The sequence below is a fragment of the Cyprinodon tularosa genome, unplaced genomic scaffold (assembly GCF_016077235.1).
Source record: "Cyprinodon tularosa strain WSP-4 unplaced genomic scaffold, ASM1607723v1 ctg3, whole genome shotgun sequence".
Lineage (NCBI taxonomy): Eukaryota > Metazoa > Chordata > Actinopteri > Cyprinodontiformes > Cyprinodontidae > Cyprinodon > Cyprinodon tularosa.
Genome location: NW_024039007.1, coordinates 2,882,341 through 2,905,465, shown reverse-complemented (window position 1 = coordinate 2,905,465; position 23,125 = coordinate 2,882,341). Strand labels below are relative to the sequence as shown.

The window sequence follows — 23,125 nt, the reverse complement described above, 5'->3', positions numbered from 1 at the left end:
TGTTTTTAGAGCATAAACAGTAGTGTATAGGATTTCCTAATAGCGCCCCCATGCGCGCTCACGACGCTACGGAAGCCGGCAGACCAAACCGGAAGAAAGTGCGCATTCAGCATCTGGTCTGCCGATAATGCAAGCGTAGAAGAAGAAATGTGCTGTTTACCTGTGCAAAGAAAGAAACAACGAAAGAAAAATGTCTGAGGACTTCAGTGTTGAGGAAGAGCATGAGTTCTTTGCCGAGCTGAATGCGCTGGTTTGGTCTGCCGGCTTCCGTAGAATCGCGAGCGCGCATGGGGGCGCTATTAGGAAATCCTATACACTACTGTTTATGCTCTAAAAACATTCTAAATGACTTCGTTTCGAGTAAATTCTGGATGCTACCCACTCAGGACACTTGGATTACATTGGACGAGCAGTATGGAGGAATATTGACACGTTTTTGTGGACTTTTATGGACCTTTCTGTCTCGGGCGCCATGGACCTCCATTATTTGAATGTCAGCAGACAGCAAGAAGCCTCCCAGATCTCCAGATGCATTTGAGATATCAAAAAAGTACTCCAGAGTGTTGTTCAGCATGGAGGTGAGTAGAAAATGAAGGCTAATCATGTTTTGGGTGTACTATTCCTTTAAGCAAAAGTAGCACAAACAATATTTTTTTCTGCACAAATCTGCACTAACGTTGCACTAACCATTCAGTCTATTTGCAGAGTTTTTTTTGACGTGGGTGGGGTGTCAGCTTCACGCAGCTGCATGCGCACGAGTCCTATCATGAAAAAAGTTTATTGTGCGACCTGAGTAACGTGCAGTAACGGGGTGTCTGCAATGGTAACTGCGTTATAGTTACAGTCAAAGTAATTAGTTAGATTACTCGTTACTAAAACAAGGTAACGGCGTTAGTAACGCCGTTACTTTAAACGCCGTTAGTCCCATCACTGGTTAAAAGTACATTACATGCGTGAGTGGTTGTTAGCATTAGCGGTTAGCAGTTGCTAAACTAGCAGGTTCCAGAGCCCGTCTGATCACAGCTTACCTTTGTACGGATTACTGTGTTCCCACTGTTTGATGGCTTTATGATCTGCAGCTCCCGAACCCATCCATTCATGAACTGCACATGAGACTCCAAGGACTTGTAGCTTGGGAACTGTTTTGAAGTATAGGCGCTCACTCATCGGTGCTCCACTCATTGTTTGGACCTTCATATGGATCCAAATGATTAATAATGCTGATTTTGTCAACATACCGGTCCGTGGCTTCTCTATTTAATGTGTCCCGGTAAATTCCAGATCCTTTTCGGGATTTTAACATCTTTTTTCTCTCTACTTCTGTCTCTTCTTTCAACAATAACGTTGTATCAGAGCTATGTTTACGTTTGCGTAGCAGTCAATATGGCTGCGACGTCCCACAATGCAACGTGGATCCCGAGCCCTATTGCGGGTCTTGATCTGGACTGACCAGAGCGGAGCAAAAAAAGAGCTCCGTTCCGTATTTTGACGGTGAAGGACGGAGAAGATGTACTTGGACAGAGACGTGCGGAGGAATAGCGGAGGATGTGGAACAGATCTCATTGATTTACATGACAGACAAGTACTCCGCACAACGTACGTGAGCGGAGTGGAGCGCTGATGGAGTATGTGGAATCTGGGGGTAAATAAAGACAAATACACGTCTGGCTGGATGCGGCGCCGGACGCCAGACAGTGCAATGAAAATCCGGACTGTCCGCCCTAAAGCTGGACATCTGGCCACCCTACTTCCAACTCCTGTTCTTTCCCACTCGCCATACCGACACAATTCTACACAACAACTGATTTGTTTCTGCTACGTTCAGCTACGCTGCTTCGCTTCTTCTTCTTCTTTTGTACTGGTGGTTGGCTTTGGTCGCAGTACCGCCACCTTCTGCTCGGGAGTGTAAACGCTTCGCCTATGAGAAAAAGGAGCAGCGCATGAACCGAACGAAACACACACGAATCAAACCGAGACAGTCGAACCGAACGGTTCGGACGGTTTTCATAAACTGTTCCATCCCTAATATATATATATATATATATATATATATATATATATATATATATATATATATATATATATATATATATATTACCTCAATTGTCATGAACCTAACTCATTGCATTAATGGATTTAAACTGAAGACTAAACGTTCTGCTTTTTCAATGTGGACACAACAACAGTTATTTTCTGTGGCACAGAGTCTTTTAAAAGCTGAATAGTTATTTCATCTGTGTTGAATGAAATTGATCTCACTTATTGAAGTAAAAGCTTTGGTCTTAAAGGGGAACAATGTTTTTTTTTTTTTTTTTTTTTTTTTTTTTTTTTTTTTTTACATTGGTCCCTTGATTTGACATTATTACCACATGTTTTACTCATCCATATGAGTTTTGTGTCATTTGGAGCTGTTCTGAAGATATTAGGTTTTGTTATATCCAAGTAACATCTTCCTATGGGCAACGACTGTAAGGCACAAACTAAACTGCTCATAATTTATTCTTCATGGTACGCCAGCCTTAATAACATGTCGGCGAATCACTGTCCCCCAGACATCCGTGGTTATATTTTTTATATTTATATCTTTTAAAAACAAAGCAGTGCATGTATGACGTCATCCTCGCGCCAGACTGGAGTTGTGACAGGCAGCCCGGGCAACAGCCGGCTACGCTCTACTCTGAATCGTTCAATTACATCTCGAGAGCGTGATCATCTGTGGTAGCAGCACTAGACATCTTCCAGGCATGTGAGTAAAACTAGCAGAAGTTCAGCGGACAGGATGAATGAACGGTAGCCAGCACGCACGGATGACGTCATACACACTCCGCTTTGCGGATGACGTCATAGACACTCCAGTTTGTTTTTAAAAATTATAAATATCATCATCATAATTATCATTATCTCCCTTTTATCTCCTCTTTGTTTCATCTTTTCTCCTTTTTTTCAGTTTTTCCTCTTCTGTTCTACTTACATTGCAGTGTCAATATAATCTGTAAATCTCCCTGCATAATTATAATAAAGCAATTTTTATGCATGAAACAAGTGGAGCTATATGGCAATTGCCATACTGCTACACTTGTCAAACTAAAATCTGTTGGGCTCTTTTTGGCATCAAGACAATTATTCTTATTGCCACATTGCCAGACAGGAAACTGTAAAAAAACCTACAGCCAGGCTTTACCAAGCATTCCATTTCTGGAAGTCTCCTGTAGCGTGTGCATCTCTTGAGTTAACTCCTTGTAATTAGAAAAGTAAAGACTTTTCCACAGAACAAATCTGCCCAGTTATCAGAAAAAGAAGCTTTTAGTTTAAAACAAAGCTTTGTGTTTTAATCCAACCAACAATTTTATTGTTTTCCTTAGGAGGCTGACTTGAAGCAGCAACTAAGGCTGGAATTGACCAATTCGTCCTTTTTCATTTGCAAATCAGGTGAATTAAACGTTATAGCCGCCATGTCAACCATATCTAAATCAGGTAATACTATGGGAGTTACATCTGGTAGCACAGCTACAAACCCTTCTGGAAATGTGACGTGGGCTCAAGTTCTTAAAAGTAAGAAAAATCCAGAAAATGCTCCAAAAATAGCAGCTGGACCCGCTTTGAGTCAAGTTTGTGCTTCTAAGCCTGTGGTGAAGCCATTGCAACCAGCCCCAGCTCGTGTTGAGAGACCAGCTGAAGCTGCAAAGCCTGAAAATCCAGGAAGAAATCCACTTTTACAAATTCAAAGTAAGAAAGCTGTTCATGGAGGACATGGAGCTGACAAAAAGACCGGAGGTAATATCATGATTTCTGAGATTGAGTTTCACAGAGCCTTAAGCTCCAGAGACTGGATGATCACAGAACTTCAATATGAAAACATGAGTTTAGCCCAACATATCAATGATCTCACTGCTGAGCTCAACAAATTAGAGGCAGTTCGTCAACATACCAACGAGAAAGCTTGGCAGCTGGAGTCTGAGCTAACTCCTAAAAGGAAAAAGGGTCAGAAGGCTGGGATCTGTTTAAGCTCAAAAGATTTGAGGATCATAGCTTCGCTACAAGAAATCATCAAGTTATCAGAAACAACCAAGAAAAATGTTGCTGTGCCTCAGAAAATGGATGCAGGGTTTGGATATATCAATGAGAAAGCTAGGCAGCTGGAGTCGGAGCTAACTGCTGAAAGGAAAAAGGTGCAGGAAGCAGAGACCTACTTACGCTCAAGAGATGAGATGATCACAGCACTGCAACAAGAAATCATCAAGTTATCAGAAACAACTAAGAAAAATGTTGCTGTGCCTCAGAAAATGGATGCAGGGTTTGGATATGCCAATGAGAAAGCTAGGCAGCTGGAGTCGGAGCTAACTGCTGAAAGGAAAAAGGTGCAGGAAGCAGAGACCTACTTACGCTCAAAAGATGAGATGATCACAGCACTGCAACAAGAAAACATCAAGTTATCAGAAACAATCCAAAGTTTTGTTGCCTTGCCTCAGAAAATGGAGGCAGCGCGTCAGAATACCCACGAAAAAACTAGGCAGCTGGAATCTGACCTAACCGCTCAAAGAAAAAAGGACCAGGAAAATGAAATCTACTTAAAATCTAAAGATGAGAAGATCGCAGCACTTCAACAAGAAAATATTAAATTATTAGAAATCTGCCAGAGACAAGCTGCTGATCTTCACAACATGGAGGCAGTGTGTAAAAATGCCAACGAGAAAGCCTGGCAGCTGGAGTCTGTGCTAAATGCTAATATGCAAAGGGTGCAGGAAGCTGGTTTCTGTATTAACTCAAAAGATCAGGAGATTGCCGCACTTCAACAAGAAAATGCTAGATTATCAAATTATTTGCAGAGACAAGCTGCTGATCTTCACAACATGGAGGTAGTGCGTAGAGATGCCAACGAAAAAGCCTGGCATCTGGAGACTGCGGCAACTGCTTTGAAGCAAAGGTTGCAGGAAGCTGCTATCTGCATAAGCTCAAAAGATAAGGAGATCGCAGCACTTAAACAAGAAAACATCAAATTTTCAACAAACCAGAAGACGCATGCTGAGCACGAAACAATGCCAAAATATACCGACGAGGAAGCTAGACAGCTGGAGTCCACTGTAACTGCTCTCAAGCAAAGTGTGGAGGAAGCTGAGATCTGCATGAGCTTAAAAGATGAGGAGATCGCAGCACTTAGTGAGGAGACTGAACTATCAGCTCAATGGTTAAGGAACGCTGAGCTCAAGTTAAGGTTCACAAGAGAGAGGGTAGCAACACTTCAAGAAGAAAACACCAAATTATTAGGACAAATTAAGAATCTCACTGTCTTGCCTCAGAAAACAGAGGCAGCTGTTCTTGCTGAGACGGCAAATGCAAAGGAGGCTGAGATCTGCTTAGCCCAACAAGTGCAGGAAACCAGTGAAATCAAGGCTGCAATGGAAAAAACGCAGAAAGATCTGGAGGAACAGCGGCAGCAGTTGGAGGAAGAAAAATCCCATTTTATGTCCAACCAACAACTAAGAGATGAGTGTGAGCAGCTGAAAAAGCAGTTGGAGTTACAGGAAGCTGAGTTAGAGCAGGGGAAAGCTTCTGCAAGAAAAGTCATGGATCTGGAAATTGGTCTGCTTGCTGAGAAAGCCAGAACAAAGGAGGCTGAGATCTGCTTAGCTCAGAAAGAGCAGGAAACCAATGACATAAAAGCTGTTTTGCTCAAGATGGAACAAGAAGTGAAGAACCAAACACAGGTCTGGGCCCAGGAAAAGTCCAGTCTCCTGACAGAGCAGCAGAACACTCTTAGAGATATGGAAGCAGCTATGAAACACCTTCAGGAGGTTCTGCATTGTGAAAGGCAGCTGTGGCAAACAGAGAAGTCCTGCCTTCAAGAGACAGTGGCAAACGCTAAGAAGGCTCTGACAGAGATGGAGGAGGAGAAGAAAACATCAACAGAGAGCCTTATAGAGGAGTTCAAAAATCTGCAACAGGAGACTGAAAGATCCCAAGAAGGAAAACCAAAAAAGAAATCTTTACGGAAAAGAATGTTCAACTTCTTTAAATGCCATCAGTCAGAAAAATAATTTCTGCTAAACCTCAAGAAACTGTCCTCCAAACAAACTTAAAACTGAAAAAATATTTACTGAACCCCAGATCTCAAACCTTTATCACCTACACGCTTTACAATTACCCCCCAACACCCCACCCCCTTCCCTATAACCGTTACCCTTAACTTCCATAACCCTTCCTTTACCCTTAACTCCCCAGACCCATTCACTAAATCCATAATCCAGTCCATAATATTTAGCCCTCACCCTCCATAAAACTCTATGGTTCCCTTTAAATAAAAAAGTACTGCCTCCATACCAGGGTTTTTTTCTGAGGTAGATTCCTACCTTGGTATTGATTAGATCCTGGTAAACAGAGTGGGGCTGCACGGTGGAGCAGTGGTCAGTGCTGTTCCCTTGTAGAAGGAGACCTTTCTGCATGGAGCTGCCATACTCTCCTGTGCCTGTGTGGGTTCTCTCCGGGTGCTCCGGCTAGCCCACCCTTACTTTGTCTTCTTACGTCACACTAAAATGTTTTTACACAAAAAATATATATTTATTATAAATACAAACATTTATTGATGATGAAAACAAAAATTTATTTTAAAAAATTCTAAAAAAAAAAATACAGAACACCTTTACACATACCTCCATTACACTTCATATACACACACACCCTCACACACACACCCACACACACACACACATAATAATCCTGCCACAAGGGGCCCACAGTCCTAATGTGCTCCTGGTGCTGGTCCCAAGCCCAGATAAAAGGAGAGGGTTATGTCAAGAAGAGAATCCAGGAGTCTTTAGCTGGGCATACACTGTGCGGGCTTCGTCGTGCAATCTGAGTTCACAGCTCACGATGTATGTGCAGCACGACCCTTTCATACGATCTACCTGCTCACACTGCACGACTAAAAAGCACGTTGGACTCAGCTCCGCAGTGACATGGAGCTGCTCTGACTTGTCTATCTGGAAGCCAAACAAATAGAAGGGGAATATGAAGGCCACCATAGTGAAACGCGCTGCCTTAGCAAATTGTGCAATTTTGTGCTGAAAGCCCTAAAAAGAAAAGGCAGTGAAATATTTGGAAAAAGACATGACTGAGCAAACGTGGCTACTATGGTCTGTCAATTTTACAGACATAACTCCATTTCACTCATTGCATCTCTGCCATGTTTCTGTGTTTACAGAAGAATGCTTGTTTGCGCATGCGCACTGTGAGATTCGCACACGACGGTCGGGAGAAAATCAAACATGTTTGATTTTCCCCTGACCTCCCGATTCCTGATCGGGAAGTGGTTGTGAGAGGCTTATCGCCCCTCGTTACCCCCTGTACACTACCAACTCATGACACACGATGAAGCTGAAAGTCTGCCCGATCGAAAGATTCTTGCACGACTGGAAAATTCCCCCGAAAATCATACAGTGTATGCCCGGCTTTACTCAATTTGGTCGGCTTGCACCAGAGCAATCAGTAGTTGGACTGCTAATGTATTTAAGCAGCATGAAGGTCCATCCTACTACCGTAGGATCATTCCAAGCAAAAAGCCATCCCTTGTTCTTCTGAGTGGCTAATTGGTCTGTGTCTGCCTAGGAATGTGCTTATATAAAAAGATAAATAAATAAATCTGCATGTTCTCTCAATGGTAGCTTTATCTCGTCTGTTCCTGTTTGGCTGCCTGTCCTTGCCTAAATAAAAGTAACGTTCCAGTCTCTGCTGCAATGTGGGAAGTTGAAGCAGGGGTGATAAAAAGCAGTTGCCCGTCTACTCTAGACAAGGATAAACATGTCCTTAATGTGTTCAAGGTTCTCAGATCCTCCTTCTGTTGTGAGCTTCAGACAGTTGATGTCATGAAGGGAAAACAGTTGTTCTGAAATGTTTATCTGGATAGATTTATGTCTTTGGTGAATATAAGTTGTGAATATAACTCACCTTGGGTTTGTGCAAACTGCTAAATGGGACAATTGTAGCTTCATATATAGAGCTTTTCGTTGGGTGAAATAATGTTACTCCAATACTGAAGTCATACTGTTTGTCATTTTCTAAGTCGAAATGTTTAATGACATGAAAAGGCGAGACAAGACAAAATACAATTATTCTTTAAGTTGTTCTTTCTTTCACATAGTAAACTTTGCAATATAAATGAGTCTGTTGGTGAATGGACAATATAAATAGGCTATGCCTTGCCTTGTTGGAAAAGCATGGTTATGACCTGTTCTCAGCTCAGGAACTAGGACCTGTATGATATCAGGTTGTTCAATAGGTTTGACTAAATAAAAGATTTAGATATGAATTATCAAGTTATTCCTGCAAAAAGTTCTGATGTTGCAGGGGCAGGTAATGAGTGCTTGGAGCATGCTCTTGTTCTGATGCCATGTTTGTTTCAGCCTTCATCCAGGCCCATGTAGAAGGGCTGGTCATATCATAGGCTATTTGCATTACAATAGGGACATTTAGGAAGGTAGAGTGAATACACAAACTTGAAGAGGGGAGGGGGGCTTGCAGGAAAACTGAGGCCCCGTCCACACGAAGTCAAAACGAACACGAAACGCTGATATTTTCCAAAACGTTTGTCGTAAAGACGGAGACGTAAAATAAATGTGATCGTCCACACGAATGCATGAAAACGCTGCAAAATGTATGCCAGGCCTGTAAGTGGCGCTGTGGTGCCAAAGCAAAAATAAGCGACGAAATGTTGGGCATGCGCACTAATATTTATACATGGTTGCCCTGCGGGTCCATTTTCGTGGTTAAGACAAATTCAGGTGCTGAACTATGTCGTCGATATTGCTCTGTTCTTCCTGGAGATATTCCAGAAGAAGAAGATTCTGTTGTAAGCCCGACAGCAGGGTGAGTAGCATTAGCAGCAACCATTCAACACAGTACGGCGCCATTGTTGTTGTGATACTGTGTCGCGCATGCGTGTTTAGAGGCGACGCTATGACGCATGCGTGTAAAAAAAAAAAAGCGGTTAGAGCTTAAAGATGGAAACGCGAAAACGGCATTTCAGAATCTTCCCACTCTGAAGGCTGAATAAAAAAAAGATAGTTTACAGACCCCCGAAACGCCGGCTTCGTGTGGATGAGAGGCTGGTTTGCTGAAAAATTTGTGCGTTTAGGCCAGGGTTCGGCTTCGTGTGGACGGGGCCTGAAATTCTCTGGGACTTCTAGTGTTAATAAGACTTCAAGCTGTCATAGCCGAAATGGTAGCAACAAATGGGAGCATGGTGTTTCTGGATTGGGCTGTATATCCCAGGAGAGCCTGCAGGGGAATCTTTTCCTTGTCACAATCCTTCATTTACTTTTTATTCTTCGTTTTTTAGGGAGATAGAACAGAACAAGTCAGCTTGTGAATGTAAAGTCGAAAGACACTATTTGTTTGCAAAGTGTTTGACAGATCTATGATTATGATGCATGTTTCATCCAAAATTGCAGGTAAACCGTTTTCACACACAGATATTAAATTTTGAACAAAAGAGCAAAGCGTATTTTCAATTAATCTTAATATAAATACTTGGTTTGTATTCATGGCTGGACTTTGACTACACCGTTCTTAGATCAAAAACCCTTCAATTGTTGTTCTGGTTGTGAGTTCAGGATCCTTGTCTTCTCTCCTCAGTCTCTTTTACAGAAACAGGGTTTCTTTCAGGATTTTTATATTTCTCCACAAACTCTAACTAGCTTTCTTGTTCACATTGACAAAACAATTCCAACAGAATGATGGCTTTCCCTCCATGTCTCAGTGTGGCAGGGCTGACTGAGGTGTGGCTTTCGTTTTCTTTTTAAAGCAGTTTATGGAATATTTTATTATGAAAAATCTTTTGCTTAGAAAACTGTCAATTCTGTATAGTCAAGGAAGGCAAAGGTTAATGGAATAAGGGGAGAACAAAACATTTTTGTGTAAATGGAATAAATTGTCTATCTTGTATCAAATAATTATGAAAACCTTCTGCTTGCTTTACCAGGCATACCTGTCACATTTTACAACTTCAAAGCCCTATTTAGTGCAGCTTGGTCTGAAGTCAAGATTTGTTTTGATCCAGAAGACATTTTTTTGTTTTTTTATGTTCAAGTAATCGATTAATTAATAAAACAAACTGATCTGAAAATGTTTTGTTAGGTTATGTCAAAGGCTTTAAAGTTGTTCAAATGTATCCACATTTTATTGAGTGGTTATTTGAACTGCTGTGCTGAACTGGTTGGCCACTCCTGCACTATGGGGATGATGTGTGGAATTTTAGTTCATGTTTATGAGTCTCCCACAAGGCAACACCTGCTTTACATTTCTAAACACCTTCATCCCTCTCCTATCTGCATGTCTCTTGGTCCTCTTTGAGCAGTTATCTCCTCTAGAAAACTTTCCAAGCCTTTATTGAATGTTCATATTTATATGAATATTTGATTTCTGATGGCTTTGTTGTATTTAAAAATATTATATTTACTGGAAGATTGTTGCTCTGGATTTTATGAAAGAGTATCGGAGTAAAGTCTAAATACCCATGCATGCCTCAGCTTAATATTTCTACTTTTACAAATGTCCTTTTGTGCTGGACCGTCACATGGAATCTGTAGAAACTATGCTGGGTGTAATGTGACAAAACTGGGAAAGAGTTAGATGCCAATGCTTGCTCTGCAGAAGTTTTCAACTTTAAAAAGAATTTCCCTTCTCTTTAATAGTGTATTCTCCTTTCAAAGATTCAATAATATTATCAACACTTTCACCACTTTTTACTAAACAACCTCTTTCACTGTGTCTATTTTATGGTATGGAAATGTCAGTTTTGTGATTTTCTCTAAATTATGGACAACAATCCCAAAATGAACATGTTTGTGTGCAAAGAACCCTGTATACGTTACTTATTTTTGTAAATTTACAGATTACTGACTCTGCTTCTCTGACACTGTTGCTAAAGCTTTTCCTTTAACATAAAAGCAAATACATATAATTGTAAAAACACCTGGATGCCTCTTGCATCTGAAGAATATTAATTTGTCTACCTTTCTGTCTTTTTTTCTGTCCTTTAAAGTCCGACATGGTCCAGTGTTGATGGATCCGTCTGAGCTGTTTAAGACCAGGGCGCCCCCTGTGGCGGTTCACGCTGACCTGGATGTCTTAAGCTTCCTGCAACAACCGGGGGAGGACAACAGCACGGCAGAGCAATGCTTCCGCGCTCACTCTCGGAACAGCGTCCTCCAGGGCCTGCCATTTGGTGGGGTGCCCACAGTCCTCTTCATAAATGTGGTGCTTTGGATGGTACATACTTTCACACACACATTCTCACCAAAAAAAGTCTGTTGACTCCTCTTTCCAACAGCAATACTTCCTGTTTTTGTGTAAAACTAAAATAATATTTACTAAAATGAATGGATTACAGACATGCAGTATTGCATGGATCCAGATCTTAAGCCATACATCTTAAATGGGACTGATGTTGATGTAGTTTTAGAAGTATCTTAGTTTTAAATGTCTATCAGTTGTTTTGAGGGGAAGGACACCTGCTGTCACCATACTGCCACAATCATACTTAATAGTAGATTTTCTGTTTGTAGATGTAAAAGCCTCATCCTGATCCCTTAAAACATAACGTTAAAGTGACCAAACAGCCCAGTTTTTTTTTACTGGCACAATAAAACATTATTAAAAAGGCTGTTTGTTTAAAAAAAAAGGACATTTTTGTAACTTGGGGACAATCAGGCCTGCACAGTGATATCAAATACTCATGCCAACTGTTTTTGCAATGAATCAAAAAGAACAGCTTCCTGCATGGTCTTTATCTCTACTCTACTGAAAATGTTTGAACTATGTTCAGAAATCTGTGTCAGGAAACCGTCCTGTTCAAATTAATGGCACTAATTCTGATCTGAACAAAGGCTGAGTATCCTACGAATTATTTCAGAAGCTTTTTGATGCTAGAAACTAATGTGCCATCTCTTTGACTGTATGGATTATGTGAGCCTGTATGTATAATTATGAAGCTTTGTTGATAAGAAAAACTACAATCTTTGGTGGACATACTCCTCAAATGATCTGGTTTTAAGCACTTTTGCATGAAGCACCTTGGGATTTTAATCAAAGGAAAGACAAACTTCAATCAAATTTGCCTTACTTAATTTTATAATGTTGAAATCTTTATCTTGGTGTGTGTTTAAACAAAATTAATTAAAAGATTATAGAGAAGCAAAAAAAAAATCCAGGTTGTTATGGAGGAGTTGGAGTTCCCCCGCAATGACCTGAGTCCTGCTGACAGAGTAATATTACTCAGATTTCAGCTGCTATCCTTTTAGACAACATTTAGAAGCTAAAATTAAATGAAGATATCTGATATATAAAAATTACCCAAGAAGTTTTATTAGAAGTTGGATTTATTTATTTTTATTTCTGTTCTCTTTTTTCCAATCCTTCTTCCCTCTGTGCACCTCTGATGATTTGATTGACAGCAGTGTTTCTAAATATAGCTCAAACTGCCATCACCTTGTTAACACGTCACACAAGGACCAAAGAAAGCTGGCAACAAGAGTGTGATAGATTTTTTATTTTTTTGAAAATAATTTAGGACTTTCTAATAGACATTGTGTGTCATTTATCTGAGAGGAACAGCGGCTTCAGTGTTGCAATAAATCCTGATTTTCTTCACCCCTCTTTTTTTTTTCTCTATCATTACAATGTCTCCACTGCTTTCTGTGACCTTTAGCAGCTTGGGCGCATCATGTGGGCAAAGACTGCAGTGAGGCTCCCTTCAAAAGGCTGAATGTGTTAGGAGCATGTAGAGCTGGAATTTATGACTATTGGGATATGGGAGAAAAGAAATTCAGCATCTTTGTCCCTTGCAATGTTAATATTGTGCATATTTTTCATGTTTTGAAATGTCCAATATAAAAGCAAGGTTTATGTCAAATTAAAGAAGGTATTGCTTTGAAAAAGCATTTGGGTGATTCTCCAAACACAATGACATTTATTAGGATTTCATGTAACAGATCCATGAGCTAGTACAAACAGCACCATGAAGACCAAGGTAAACAAAAGGCAGATCAACTGTAAAGCTCTGTGAAAGATTAAAGCAGGGTTAGGTTATACAACAATTCCCTACGCTTTGACCATCTCATGGAGCTCAGTTCAATCCATCATCTAAATCTAAAACTGTGTCTAAGTTAGACGCAGCTTTAGATTTAAGAAGCCAGTAGCTTTATGGTGTCTCTGGAGATGCTCCACTTGGGTGGAAGAATCTGTGGAGGTGAAAAATATAAGTTATGAACTCCTGAGCTCATCCAGAGCCGCCAGCCCAGTGGCAAAACTTGGTGTGGGCAGTATCATGATGTGGGGTGAAGTTAAAGTGAAGATGGAATGAGTTTAGTACAAGATAATCCATGAAGAAAACCTTTCAAAGCCTGAAAAAGAGAATGTGAAGGGAATCCCTCCTCCAGCAGAACAACAATATTCCATATACATGGAGTAATTTAAAATATGCCTAAATGATTCCATCAAAGTCAAATTGAGAGTAAAGTTGAGGTTTGTGACAGAAATAATGTAGATCCTTCCAATTTGAGCTGCTTTGTATTTCTATTTCAGACTCTAGATGTGCAATGGTGGTAGAGACACACTCCAAAGATTTGCAGCTGAAATTACTCAGGGGCTTAATTCAAATAAACTTCACACACTTCAAATTTTTATTGGTTTTAAAAAAAAGAGAAAACCTTTGAACACCATGCAGAATTTTTATACATATGTACTACTACCTTGTGTCAGAGCTGTAACCAGAATATTATTATAGGGGTGACCAGGTACGAACTGATATGCCCTGAGAGGTCGCTGAAAGCGGATAGGCGCCAGAAACTCAGGGTCAATTTACGCTGTTCCAACGGGGAAATGAACGAGCACAACATACATATTTTCTTAATAATGACAAAATATTTTTTCTTACTATTTAAAACTATATTTTCTTATATTTGCACATCCATGCTGTCTAAATTAAAGGTATAGAGGACAAACTTAATTCAGCTTTAAGTTATGGGGTAACATGTTATATATTGCCTAAACCTCTGAAAAAAAAAAACTCTCAACTGTACTTTTATCAATAATAGTTCAACATAATATGAATATTAATTATACTAATACATACATGAAATGGATTTACTTGTTATTCATCTTTGTTTACACTGGCGACTCCTAGATGACCGCAGAGACACATAATTTTCTCTTCACCAATAAAAACAAAATGTTCTGAAAAGAGCATTAATTCTGTATTTATCATCTTTAATGTTAGTATATTTATGAGTAAATAACCAACATATGTTTTGTCAGTGTATTGTTAATATATGAAAAATGAAAAGGGCCCCCTATCTAGCTACGCCCCTGCCTTGTGTTGGTCTTTCCCACATAATATCCCAAAATACAATAACGCGTGAGAAAGTTTCATGTGTATTAATATCCTGACTGCAATCACTGTAGGTTTATAACAAGAGTTTCTTTTTACAACCTACCGGTAACCATAACCTTTTAACCATATTGTTATTTAAACTATATAGAAGAAAAATACTAATTCAGATTTTTTCTCCTTCAGACCTGAGATTTTGTTTCCCATAATTATGTCCACAAACAGAGATCCAAACACATCAGTCTCTTGTCACATACATCAAGTGAAATATAATTTTGAGAATCCATTGTGTCGATTATTTACAAACATGGGTGTGCTGTTTGTCTTGGAGTCTTCCATATAATAATAGGCTTCAATTCAGAGCTGTCAGCCAGCTCAGTTCCACTGTCAGGCTCCGTCATTCTTGATCTCCACTCTCAATCAGCATCCATCTTTTATTGGCTAATCTTTTGACTTCTGGGTTGTCAAGCCAACGCAGATTTTGAGTGCCGTTTCTTAATGACGGCATAAGTTAAAGTGTGTTTCCCTTCAGGTGATGGGAGCACGCCTCCACATTAATCCTATCATCATGCTGAATAAAATATGTGCAGGGATTACAGAGAAAATGTTTTTAACAATGAGGGAGGAGCCCAGCAGGGAGAAAATATCAAGAAGCCAAACGTTGGCCCATTATTCATCCTGCAGCCTCCGTAATGTTTTCATTGCTTAAAGACTGAATCATTGAACATTTATGGATGCTTTCCCCCATTAACACAGCTGACAGGAAAAGCTTAGATGAGGAAATGATTTAAAGCTGCCATTAAAATCAAAAGCTCATCAGCACTTTCAATCAATTAGCATTAATCAGCATTCATCCACAAAGTCTCAATCATGTCCTTGGATACCACTTGACTCCACTTTGAAGCTGTAGTGATTTCAGGGCCTTTACTGCATTTAGATCTCATGGAGACAAGCAGCTTGGCCTGTTCTTTTCAGCTTATCCTTTTTTTCTTGTTTGTTTTTAACAGATGAACACTGATTTGACATTATTGCATGGCATGTGCTCACACTGACCTGTTTCTGATAGTTTCCAAGACAACCACACATAATAAGTACTGGAAAGAGTGATTGGGGGGGGGGGGGGGGGGGGGGGGGTTCTTTGTTGCTGCAACAAAATGTTTGAAATCCTGAGAGTAAGACAGAGAATTTAGAGGCAGCTTCATGATCAAACATCATGGAGACGCTTGAGCCAGAGCGGATAAGAACAAAGTGAGGGAATCTGATTTCCCAGAGGCTCTGAAATGATTTCCCTTATTTTGTGTTGCAGTTGTTATTGCTCATCTTTTCTTGTCTGAGGAAGGCTGCGTGGGATTATGGGCGTTTGGCCCTGCTTATGGACAATGACAGGTAAGTCCCACACACTGTAACCTAATCAGAAACAGCAGATATCAGGTCTTATTGTACAAAGGAGGAGAAATGAGGCTCAGTGGTGTTTCTTCTAATGCAGCAGCTCCCTCTGTTGGTTGAGAAAGACAACAGATTTCTGTATTTCTATTTTTTTAGAACAAAACGTTTAAACAAAAAGCTTCATTTTATTTTTGATTTTTGGCATTAATATAATTAGGATATGTATGTGATTTACACTCTATTGAAGTAATTTATTTTATACGTACATCTAATAATTTTTAAGTGTACATAAAAAAGACGAAAAAAAACACAAATATTTTTAAATTTCTGAAACTTCAGATCAAGAAATGCCCTGCTTTAAATTGAGGGCCTATAAATGAATATGAATGTTTGAATTTGAAATTTGAAGGTTTTTTTCTTTGGGGGGAATGGAAGAAAAACAACATACAGTTTTCAAACTACACATAAGTCTGTTAAGTGGGATGTGCGTATGAAACCATCGTCCTTTACAGTGGTAGCCCTGGAAAAAAATCAGAATGACACAAGGAAGCTACTCCAAGCTGCTAGGAGCATAGATGGAGCAGAACACAGGTCTGTCCTGGAGGAGAGTCTGGATGAGAGATTAACTTTTCAGTAAGACCTTGATCCTAACTTTTTAGACAGAGCTACGAGGGAACGGTTTAAATCAGAACATATCCATACATTAAAAAGGTCCAGCATAAATCCAAACCTAATTTACTTTGCGAAACTTCATCAAGACTGATAATTAGGTCTTCATCCAAGCATGATCTGTTTTGCAGAGAGAAGATTGGGTCTTTAAATGTAAAAACTCTCAGTAGTAGGCTGCGGCCACAGAGTATTGACTCATTGTAGCTGAATGTAAAATACACATATTCATTTGTATATTTTGAACCTTCTCCTTCATAGTATTGGTGTCTAATAATAAAAAATTGGTTTTGAGTCGAAAGGTGAAAGGACGACGATTTCCTTGCAGGGCACTATAAGTGTCAGTACTAGGTGTGTCCCGATACAACTTTTTGTTGTCCAATACGCCAATATGGCAGCTCTGACTACTGGCCATTACCAATACAATATCATCATAAATGGATGCATACATTTATTACTCATTTTATACCGTAGTATCTTGGAAAAGGGGTGATCATCTGATACTACTCAAATAGAGAACATTTATGACTTATGGGTTACATAAACTTTAAAAAGTATTTCTGTCAGCATGTTTTTAATCAGAGATTTTAGATGCAGGCAGATATATTCAAACATTCGACTGATATCAGACGGATCTGTTATCAATATCAGATCAGGACATCCGTAGTCGGTACCTTAAACCGTAAAGCAGGGGTCACCAACGCGGTGCCTGCAGGCACCAAGGGTCCTCAAGAACCACATGTGGTGCACTCAATGTCTTCTGAAAACAGAAAAAATAAACAGTAGGCTAAGTTTGAAATGTTTTTTTTATTCTGTTGCTCTTCTTTTTAATCATTTATAAATCCATCCATCCATTATCTGACACGCTTGTCCCAACTGGGGTCACGAGGGGTGCTGGTGCCTATCTTCAGCTGTCAATGGGCGAGAGGCGGGGTACACCCTGGACAGGTCGCCAGTCCATCGCAGCATTTATAAATCCCTTCATCATATTATAGATTTCAAATGCACATTATTCAATAAGACATTTGAAATCTAAAGTTAATACACAATAAAAATGAGTTTCTTATGGATTAGGTTTAGGTGAACACTGATCACTCTTGTCCATAGGTCAGTATTGGTAGCCCTTCCTGTGACTCAGTAGCCATGAAGTAGCCCTCAGCCTTTAAAAGGTTGGTGACCCCTGCCGTAAAGCTTGTTGAATACAAAATTGAAAAAGTTTTGATCATATTTTTTCTGAGCATTTATCTTGCCAGTTTCCTGACTAAATAACTGGAAATCAAAGACATTATTATATTTTTTCAATCTCTTTGAAATGTTGTGGATTGGGTGATGTCAAACGCCTCCAGGATTATTCCTATCAGAATGAAGGCCGATCGACATAAGCACAATGATCAGTATTTGGAATATGATTTAAGGCTGTGAAATGAAGCTTCTTTGTAGGTTTTCTTCAACTCGTCCTGCATCATGAGCTTGATTGATTCTGCCTGAATGGAGACAGTTTTGCTGTGCAGGGCTGGACGGCATCTGTCTGTAATACCAAGCGGCCCTGTCTTATTGTAATTGAATTGCACTGCTTCATTTGCCATCTGCTAAACCATCAGCTGTGAAGCCTGGAGACTGATTATCACAGACTTGATCACATTTGCCTGCTTGTTGTTGATGTCCTGCTTATTTTGGAACCCCTGGTGCACAGCGTTTGTTTTTCTGTGCATTGAAAAGGTCAGAATTGACGGTTAGAAAAAGGTTATTCTGTTCCTTCTTGTCCCCCTCAGTCTTACATCCCTGTTTTATGGAGAACCGAGTGAAAAGGAGAAGTCTCCCTCGGAGTCCAGCCCCTCAGACTCTGAGATAAAAGACATGGTGAGTTTTAGAATCATTAATTATACTGAAGCTAAAAAAAAAAAAAACACAAATTTTATTGCATAACCTGCTTTATAGCAAATTGCATTACCCAGACTGTTGCTCTTTCAAAAGATCCAAATACCAAATAAAATATTTCCTTTATTAAAATATTATTTTGTCTTCTTTGTCGTAACAAAAAACTTGTATTTGAGATCTAAAATATTTTTGTTGAGGGTTAAATTTTTTTCCCTTTTACGCTTTTAAGTATAACACTAAAAGTAACAAAATAAAACAACATTAACCTACCTTTAGTTCACATGTGCCTGTGTATCTGTCACAACAATGGGTGCATTTGTGTTCTTGTGCTTCTCTGAAGTGTTCCTACCCTTTGCTATTTTAATTATTGATTGATAGCCATAAGCATAAATGTTTTTAATTGGAATTTTATGTCAGACTCCAACAAAGAACAGTGCAAAGATTTGAAGTAATAATAACATTCATCCATACTCTGCTACTTATTCATTAGGGTCATGGGGGTTTGAAGCCACAGTCTATAGATGAAAGGCAAGATACAACAATGTTCAAATCTGAAAAGTGTGGCTTGCATTTGTTTTCAGGCCTTCAAAAGTCTATACTTTTTAAATCCAAGTTTCAATGTGATTTGAGCTCCACTCAAAAAAGTGTCCATAGTCCTATTGATCTTATTATATGAGATTAATGTACTAATACAGAGCAGATTTGTCAGATTATTAATCTTCTTTTGAGAAAATTCTACTCAAAAATAAGTGTAATAATCTGCGAGTGCATTAAAACAAGTCTACTTGTTAAGACTTCTTATTTTTTTAAATATACTGTAATTTCAAGAAATCCTACCAAGCATAATTGCCTTACTGCACTGGATGATTATTCTACTGATTCAGAATATAATTTTCTCCAATGAAGATTAATAATCTAAAAGAATCTGTTCTTGCCTAATATATCAACCTCAAAATAAGATCAAATGTACTTTTGTCTAGATACCAGAATGCAAGACTTGGTTTTGATGGACAATTTTTTAATGTATGATTATTTTTGGAGCCTGTCTCTGATATATTGATACATCTCTTTACAGTACAGTAATTATATTTCCGCAAATTGTTCTTTGTAAAGCAGCTCAAGCTCAGTCAAATTAGACAAAAGTGTCTTTCAGTGTCAGTTTTACTGTGTTAAAACAAAATCTCAATTAAAATCTTTGAGCTCTGGGCATTCTACAAATATGCTTTAATCTGATCCTTACACCTCTGGGTGTAGGTTGAGGATTATTGCTTTGCTAGAGATTTAACCTCAACCCAGTTTTAAGAGTTTTCCAGACTCCTCCAGTTTTTCTTTCAGGATAGCCTTAAATATAGTACTATTCAGTTTACAAATTAACTCTATCCAGCTTCCATGATGCTGGTGAAGAAAATCATCCAGATAGCATAATGTTACCACCACCATGTTTCATCATGGAGATGGTGTCTGTCTGCTCTTTTCCCTGACCTGTCCTCTTTGTTCCTTGGTTTTCATTAGTCTGTTTGCTCACAAACCTCTGAAGTCTCCACAGAGCTGCTGGATTTAAACTTAGAAAAAAAGCACACATAGACCCTGTTGTATGTGTTGGTCCCCCAACACAGTCCTGAAAAAATACGTAAAAGTCACAAAATGTGAAGCTTATGGGGTATCAATACTTTGGCAGGGTATTGTTGTAAAAGCTTTTGTTCTTCTTATATGTTGTTTCTTGGATTTGAGTTAAAACTAGCCAAATAATTGTTTTTATTAGTTATTTATTTTTTTAAATGTGCGTACCAACTGATTTTAAAGGAGCACAGTGCAAGCTCCAGAGGTTTGCCTCCTCTGTTGACAAGTTGAAATGACACCAGTATTGCGCAGGAAGTAAAGAGCCCTGCAGTCTGCCACTGCAGAACACAGCAGGTCTCTTTTTAGAGGCTTAACGTCTTCTAAGAAAGTTATTGATAATGCTTATTTAAACAGAGCCTCTAACCTTTTTAGCCAAAGAAAGGGCCAACTGCTCCTGCTTAATCCAGGGGTCTGCAACCTTTGCATTCCAAAGAGCGATTTTCTGACATCAGTCCAGCTAATGCAACTAGTTTAGAGCTGCAAACATTACATTACCCTTTTTTTAAAAAGAAAAAAAGATTACTTATGTTTTAAAAATATCTACAACAGGAGATTTGTCAATTGTAAATCTTCACTGTGCCATTTAGAATTTTAGGTTTTAAGATGAAGGAAGAAACTCCTGAAAAGAGAATAAACTTCTTTTTCACTGGTTTTGCTGAAATTATTTTGTAACACTTTTTTAAAAAACACAATTTTCTCCATGTATAAAAGATCAAATTTTATATTTCTGTTATATGTACAGTTGATTTATTTTAGAAATGCAATGCAATTAATCAGTGGAGAAATTACATTTGATAGTATATCAATATTTCTCAAAATTAGCTGCCTCTTTCTCATTTTTAGCCAAAGTGATTGAGAACCATTGTATAGTGTCTGAGCCCCTGTGGCTCCAGAGCCACGGGTTGCAGACCCTTGTCTTAATCCATTGCAGGTCAGACTTCAGTGTGGTCCCTTTCATTGCACTACAGAAAACATTTTTTTTTACTCTTGTGTGGAGTCTGTGAAGGGGTTTAAGGTGCCCTTCTGGTTGGTATTTTGTGATTTACAAAAAATGTCACACCTGTTCTCTTGCTGCAGCAGAAATTCAACATATTGCAGCTCAACCCCCCCCCCCCCCCCACACACACACACACACACACACACACACACACCTAAAGAATTTGGCTCCATCACTCTCTAATTAACTGAGTAATGTAACCTATAGATGCAACTGTGGTTGAGGAAAGCTCCTTTTACACATCATACAATTCAAATGGCATTTATGAAAAAGAAAAAAAAAAGACTTTTAAACTTGCACAATGCACCTTAAAAAGATGAATCCACAGATGTGACACAATGTTTCTGCAAATAGATTACTCAAATACAGGTTAAAAAACATACTTTCTCACTCTTTAACATACTTCTGTCACAGTGCATACTTTATAGAAGCTCGTGGTCACCACCAATTGACAAATTAGTGTAACCTTAACCCGATCAGACCACCATGAGTGTGAAACTATAGCACTAACTTGTTAACTCTTAAAAGGATGGCTAACCGTTCCATGGAATGAGTGGACCTGCTTCCATGCTGCTCCTCTCCCTTTGAGTCAGTAATACTATAATTAGGATAAACAAATGTGAGTAAAGGAGGAGGAGACTGGTGGAGTCCAGCCATCAACACCCTGCACAATATTTTTAAGAAATACTATCATTACCACTACCAAAGATACTGCACAGACGACCAGTCTCACACAGGTTTATTTAGAGTAATTACACCAATGTGTCACTGTTAATTTGCTGAATCTATTTTCGTGCCTACAAAAACATGCATGCTGAGTTTTTCATGATGAGGCCCAGTTTGCTTGAGATGGTGCGGCCCCAACTGTTTGGACCATGACTCACTGAACTGTCTGTGACTCCCTGTGACACCTGTGTGACAGACTAGGGTCACTCCCTGCCTGTTTATAACACTGCAAGTCAAAGAGTCAGACAGGAGTCAGCCGCCTGTGCCCACACAGAGCCGAGGCGGCACTGAACTGATTACAGCACCAGCCTAGACCCATTAAATCCCCATCTCTTTGTCACACTGCAGACCTCATGTAAGGCGCACGCATGTTTCCACATGTAGCATGTTGTTTGCCTTTAGTTTTATGATTCTCTTCTCATTCCAGGGCTTCTGCTCATGGCTTTCATCTCTTTACCATATGAAGTAAGTTAACACACAGCAGTTGGTTCTGAAATTATTTTTATCCTCCTCTAATCTCCGCTGATGTCACTACCCAATGTAAAGTCTATGCTACATCTCTTTTAACAGCTAAGTAAACCCATCTGGGCTTTTGTGGCTTTTTGCTTCTGAATTTTGACTGCACATTATTGTTGTAAAAGCCGCCGTTTTGATGGTATCCATGGTTTCCATAGTACAGTGGTAGCTTCTGTTTTTAGCTTCTATGTCAGCGGCTCACCCAAGGATCTCTAGGGAAGAACGATCCCACCCTGAGAGTTCATAATGTGTTGGCTGCATTCAGACCAGCATGCACTGCTTACCCCTTTGTTCTAATGTCTTTCTGGGTTTTCTGAACTTTCCCTTTGATTTGGCTAAATCTTAAGGCTCAAACATAAGCCAAGTGTTATGGCGGCCCTTTAGGTACTGGTTAAACCTAGACTGTCTGCCAGTTACAATTCTTTTCATCTATAAAACTCGGTCTCAGATGTTTTATTGTGTGTGTTCAGGGACGAGGAGATCCGCAGCAAGTGCGGCATCGATGCAGTCACATACCTGTCCTTTCAGCGCCACATCATGCTACTCATGACAGTGGTTTCCCTGCTGTCTTTGGCTGTAATCCTGCCCGTCAACTTTTCAGGGAACCTTCAAGGTATGATGGTTGATTAGGCAATTATCTGATAAGAAACCTTTGTAAAAAGCCAAAAAATACCACTAGCCTCAGGAAGCAGCATTCTAAATATTTCATACCCATAGCAAGACATTACATTGATACCAACCCTAAACGTTACCTGTATATTCTTAACCTTAAAGTTGATTCACAACCTGGCTCTAAGCCCACATCCTTTACAAACATCAATCCGCAACATAAACCCAGACAATAATCTCCATAAGGCCTGTAAGGTCCTCACAAGGTTAGTAAATATACCAGTAGAAGACATAATAATAATAATAATAATACATTTTATTTAACAGCGCCTTTCTTTACACTCAAG

At 39.3% G+C, this 23,125-nt stretch overlaps 1 protein-coding gene across 2 annotated transcripts in view; it reads left to right on the top strand.

Annotated features, from left to right (window-relative positions):
- Positions 1-23,125, top strand: part of tmem63c (transmembrane protein 63C) — a 62,807-nt gene that overhangs the window by 20,422 nt on the left and 19,260 nt on the right. The window contains exons 2-6 of one of the 2 annotated variants that reach the window (XM_038291534.1): positions 11,036-11,262; positions 15,687-15,766; positions 18,205-18,292; positions 22,081-22,118; positions 22,640-22,782. In XM_038291534.1, the coding sequence (XP_038147462.1) occupies positions 11,056-11,262; positions 15,687-15,766; positions 18,205-18,292; positions 22,081-22,118; positions 22,640-22,782 (556 nt within the window). In that variant the 5' untranslated portion in view covers positions 11,036-11,055. Of the gene's footprint in view, positions 1-11,035; positions 11,263-15,686; positions 15,767-18,204; positions 18,293-22,080; positions 22,119-22,639; positions 22,783-23,125 lie in introns of those variants that run through there. The other variant, XM_038291535.1, reaches the window with a different exon arrangement.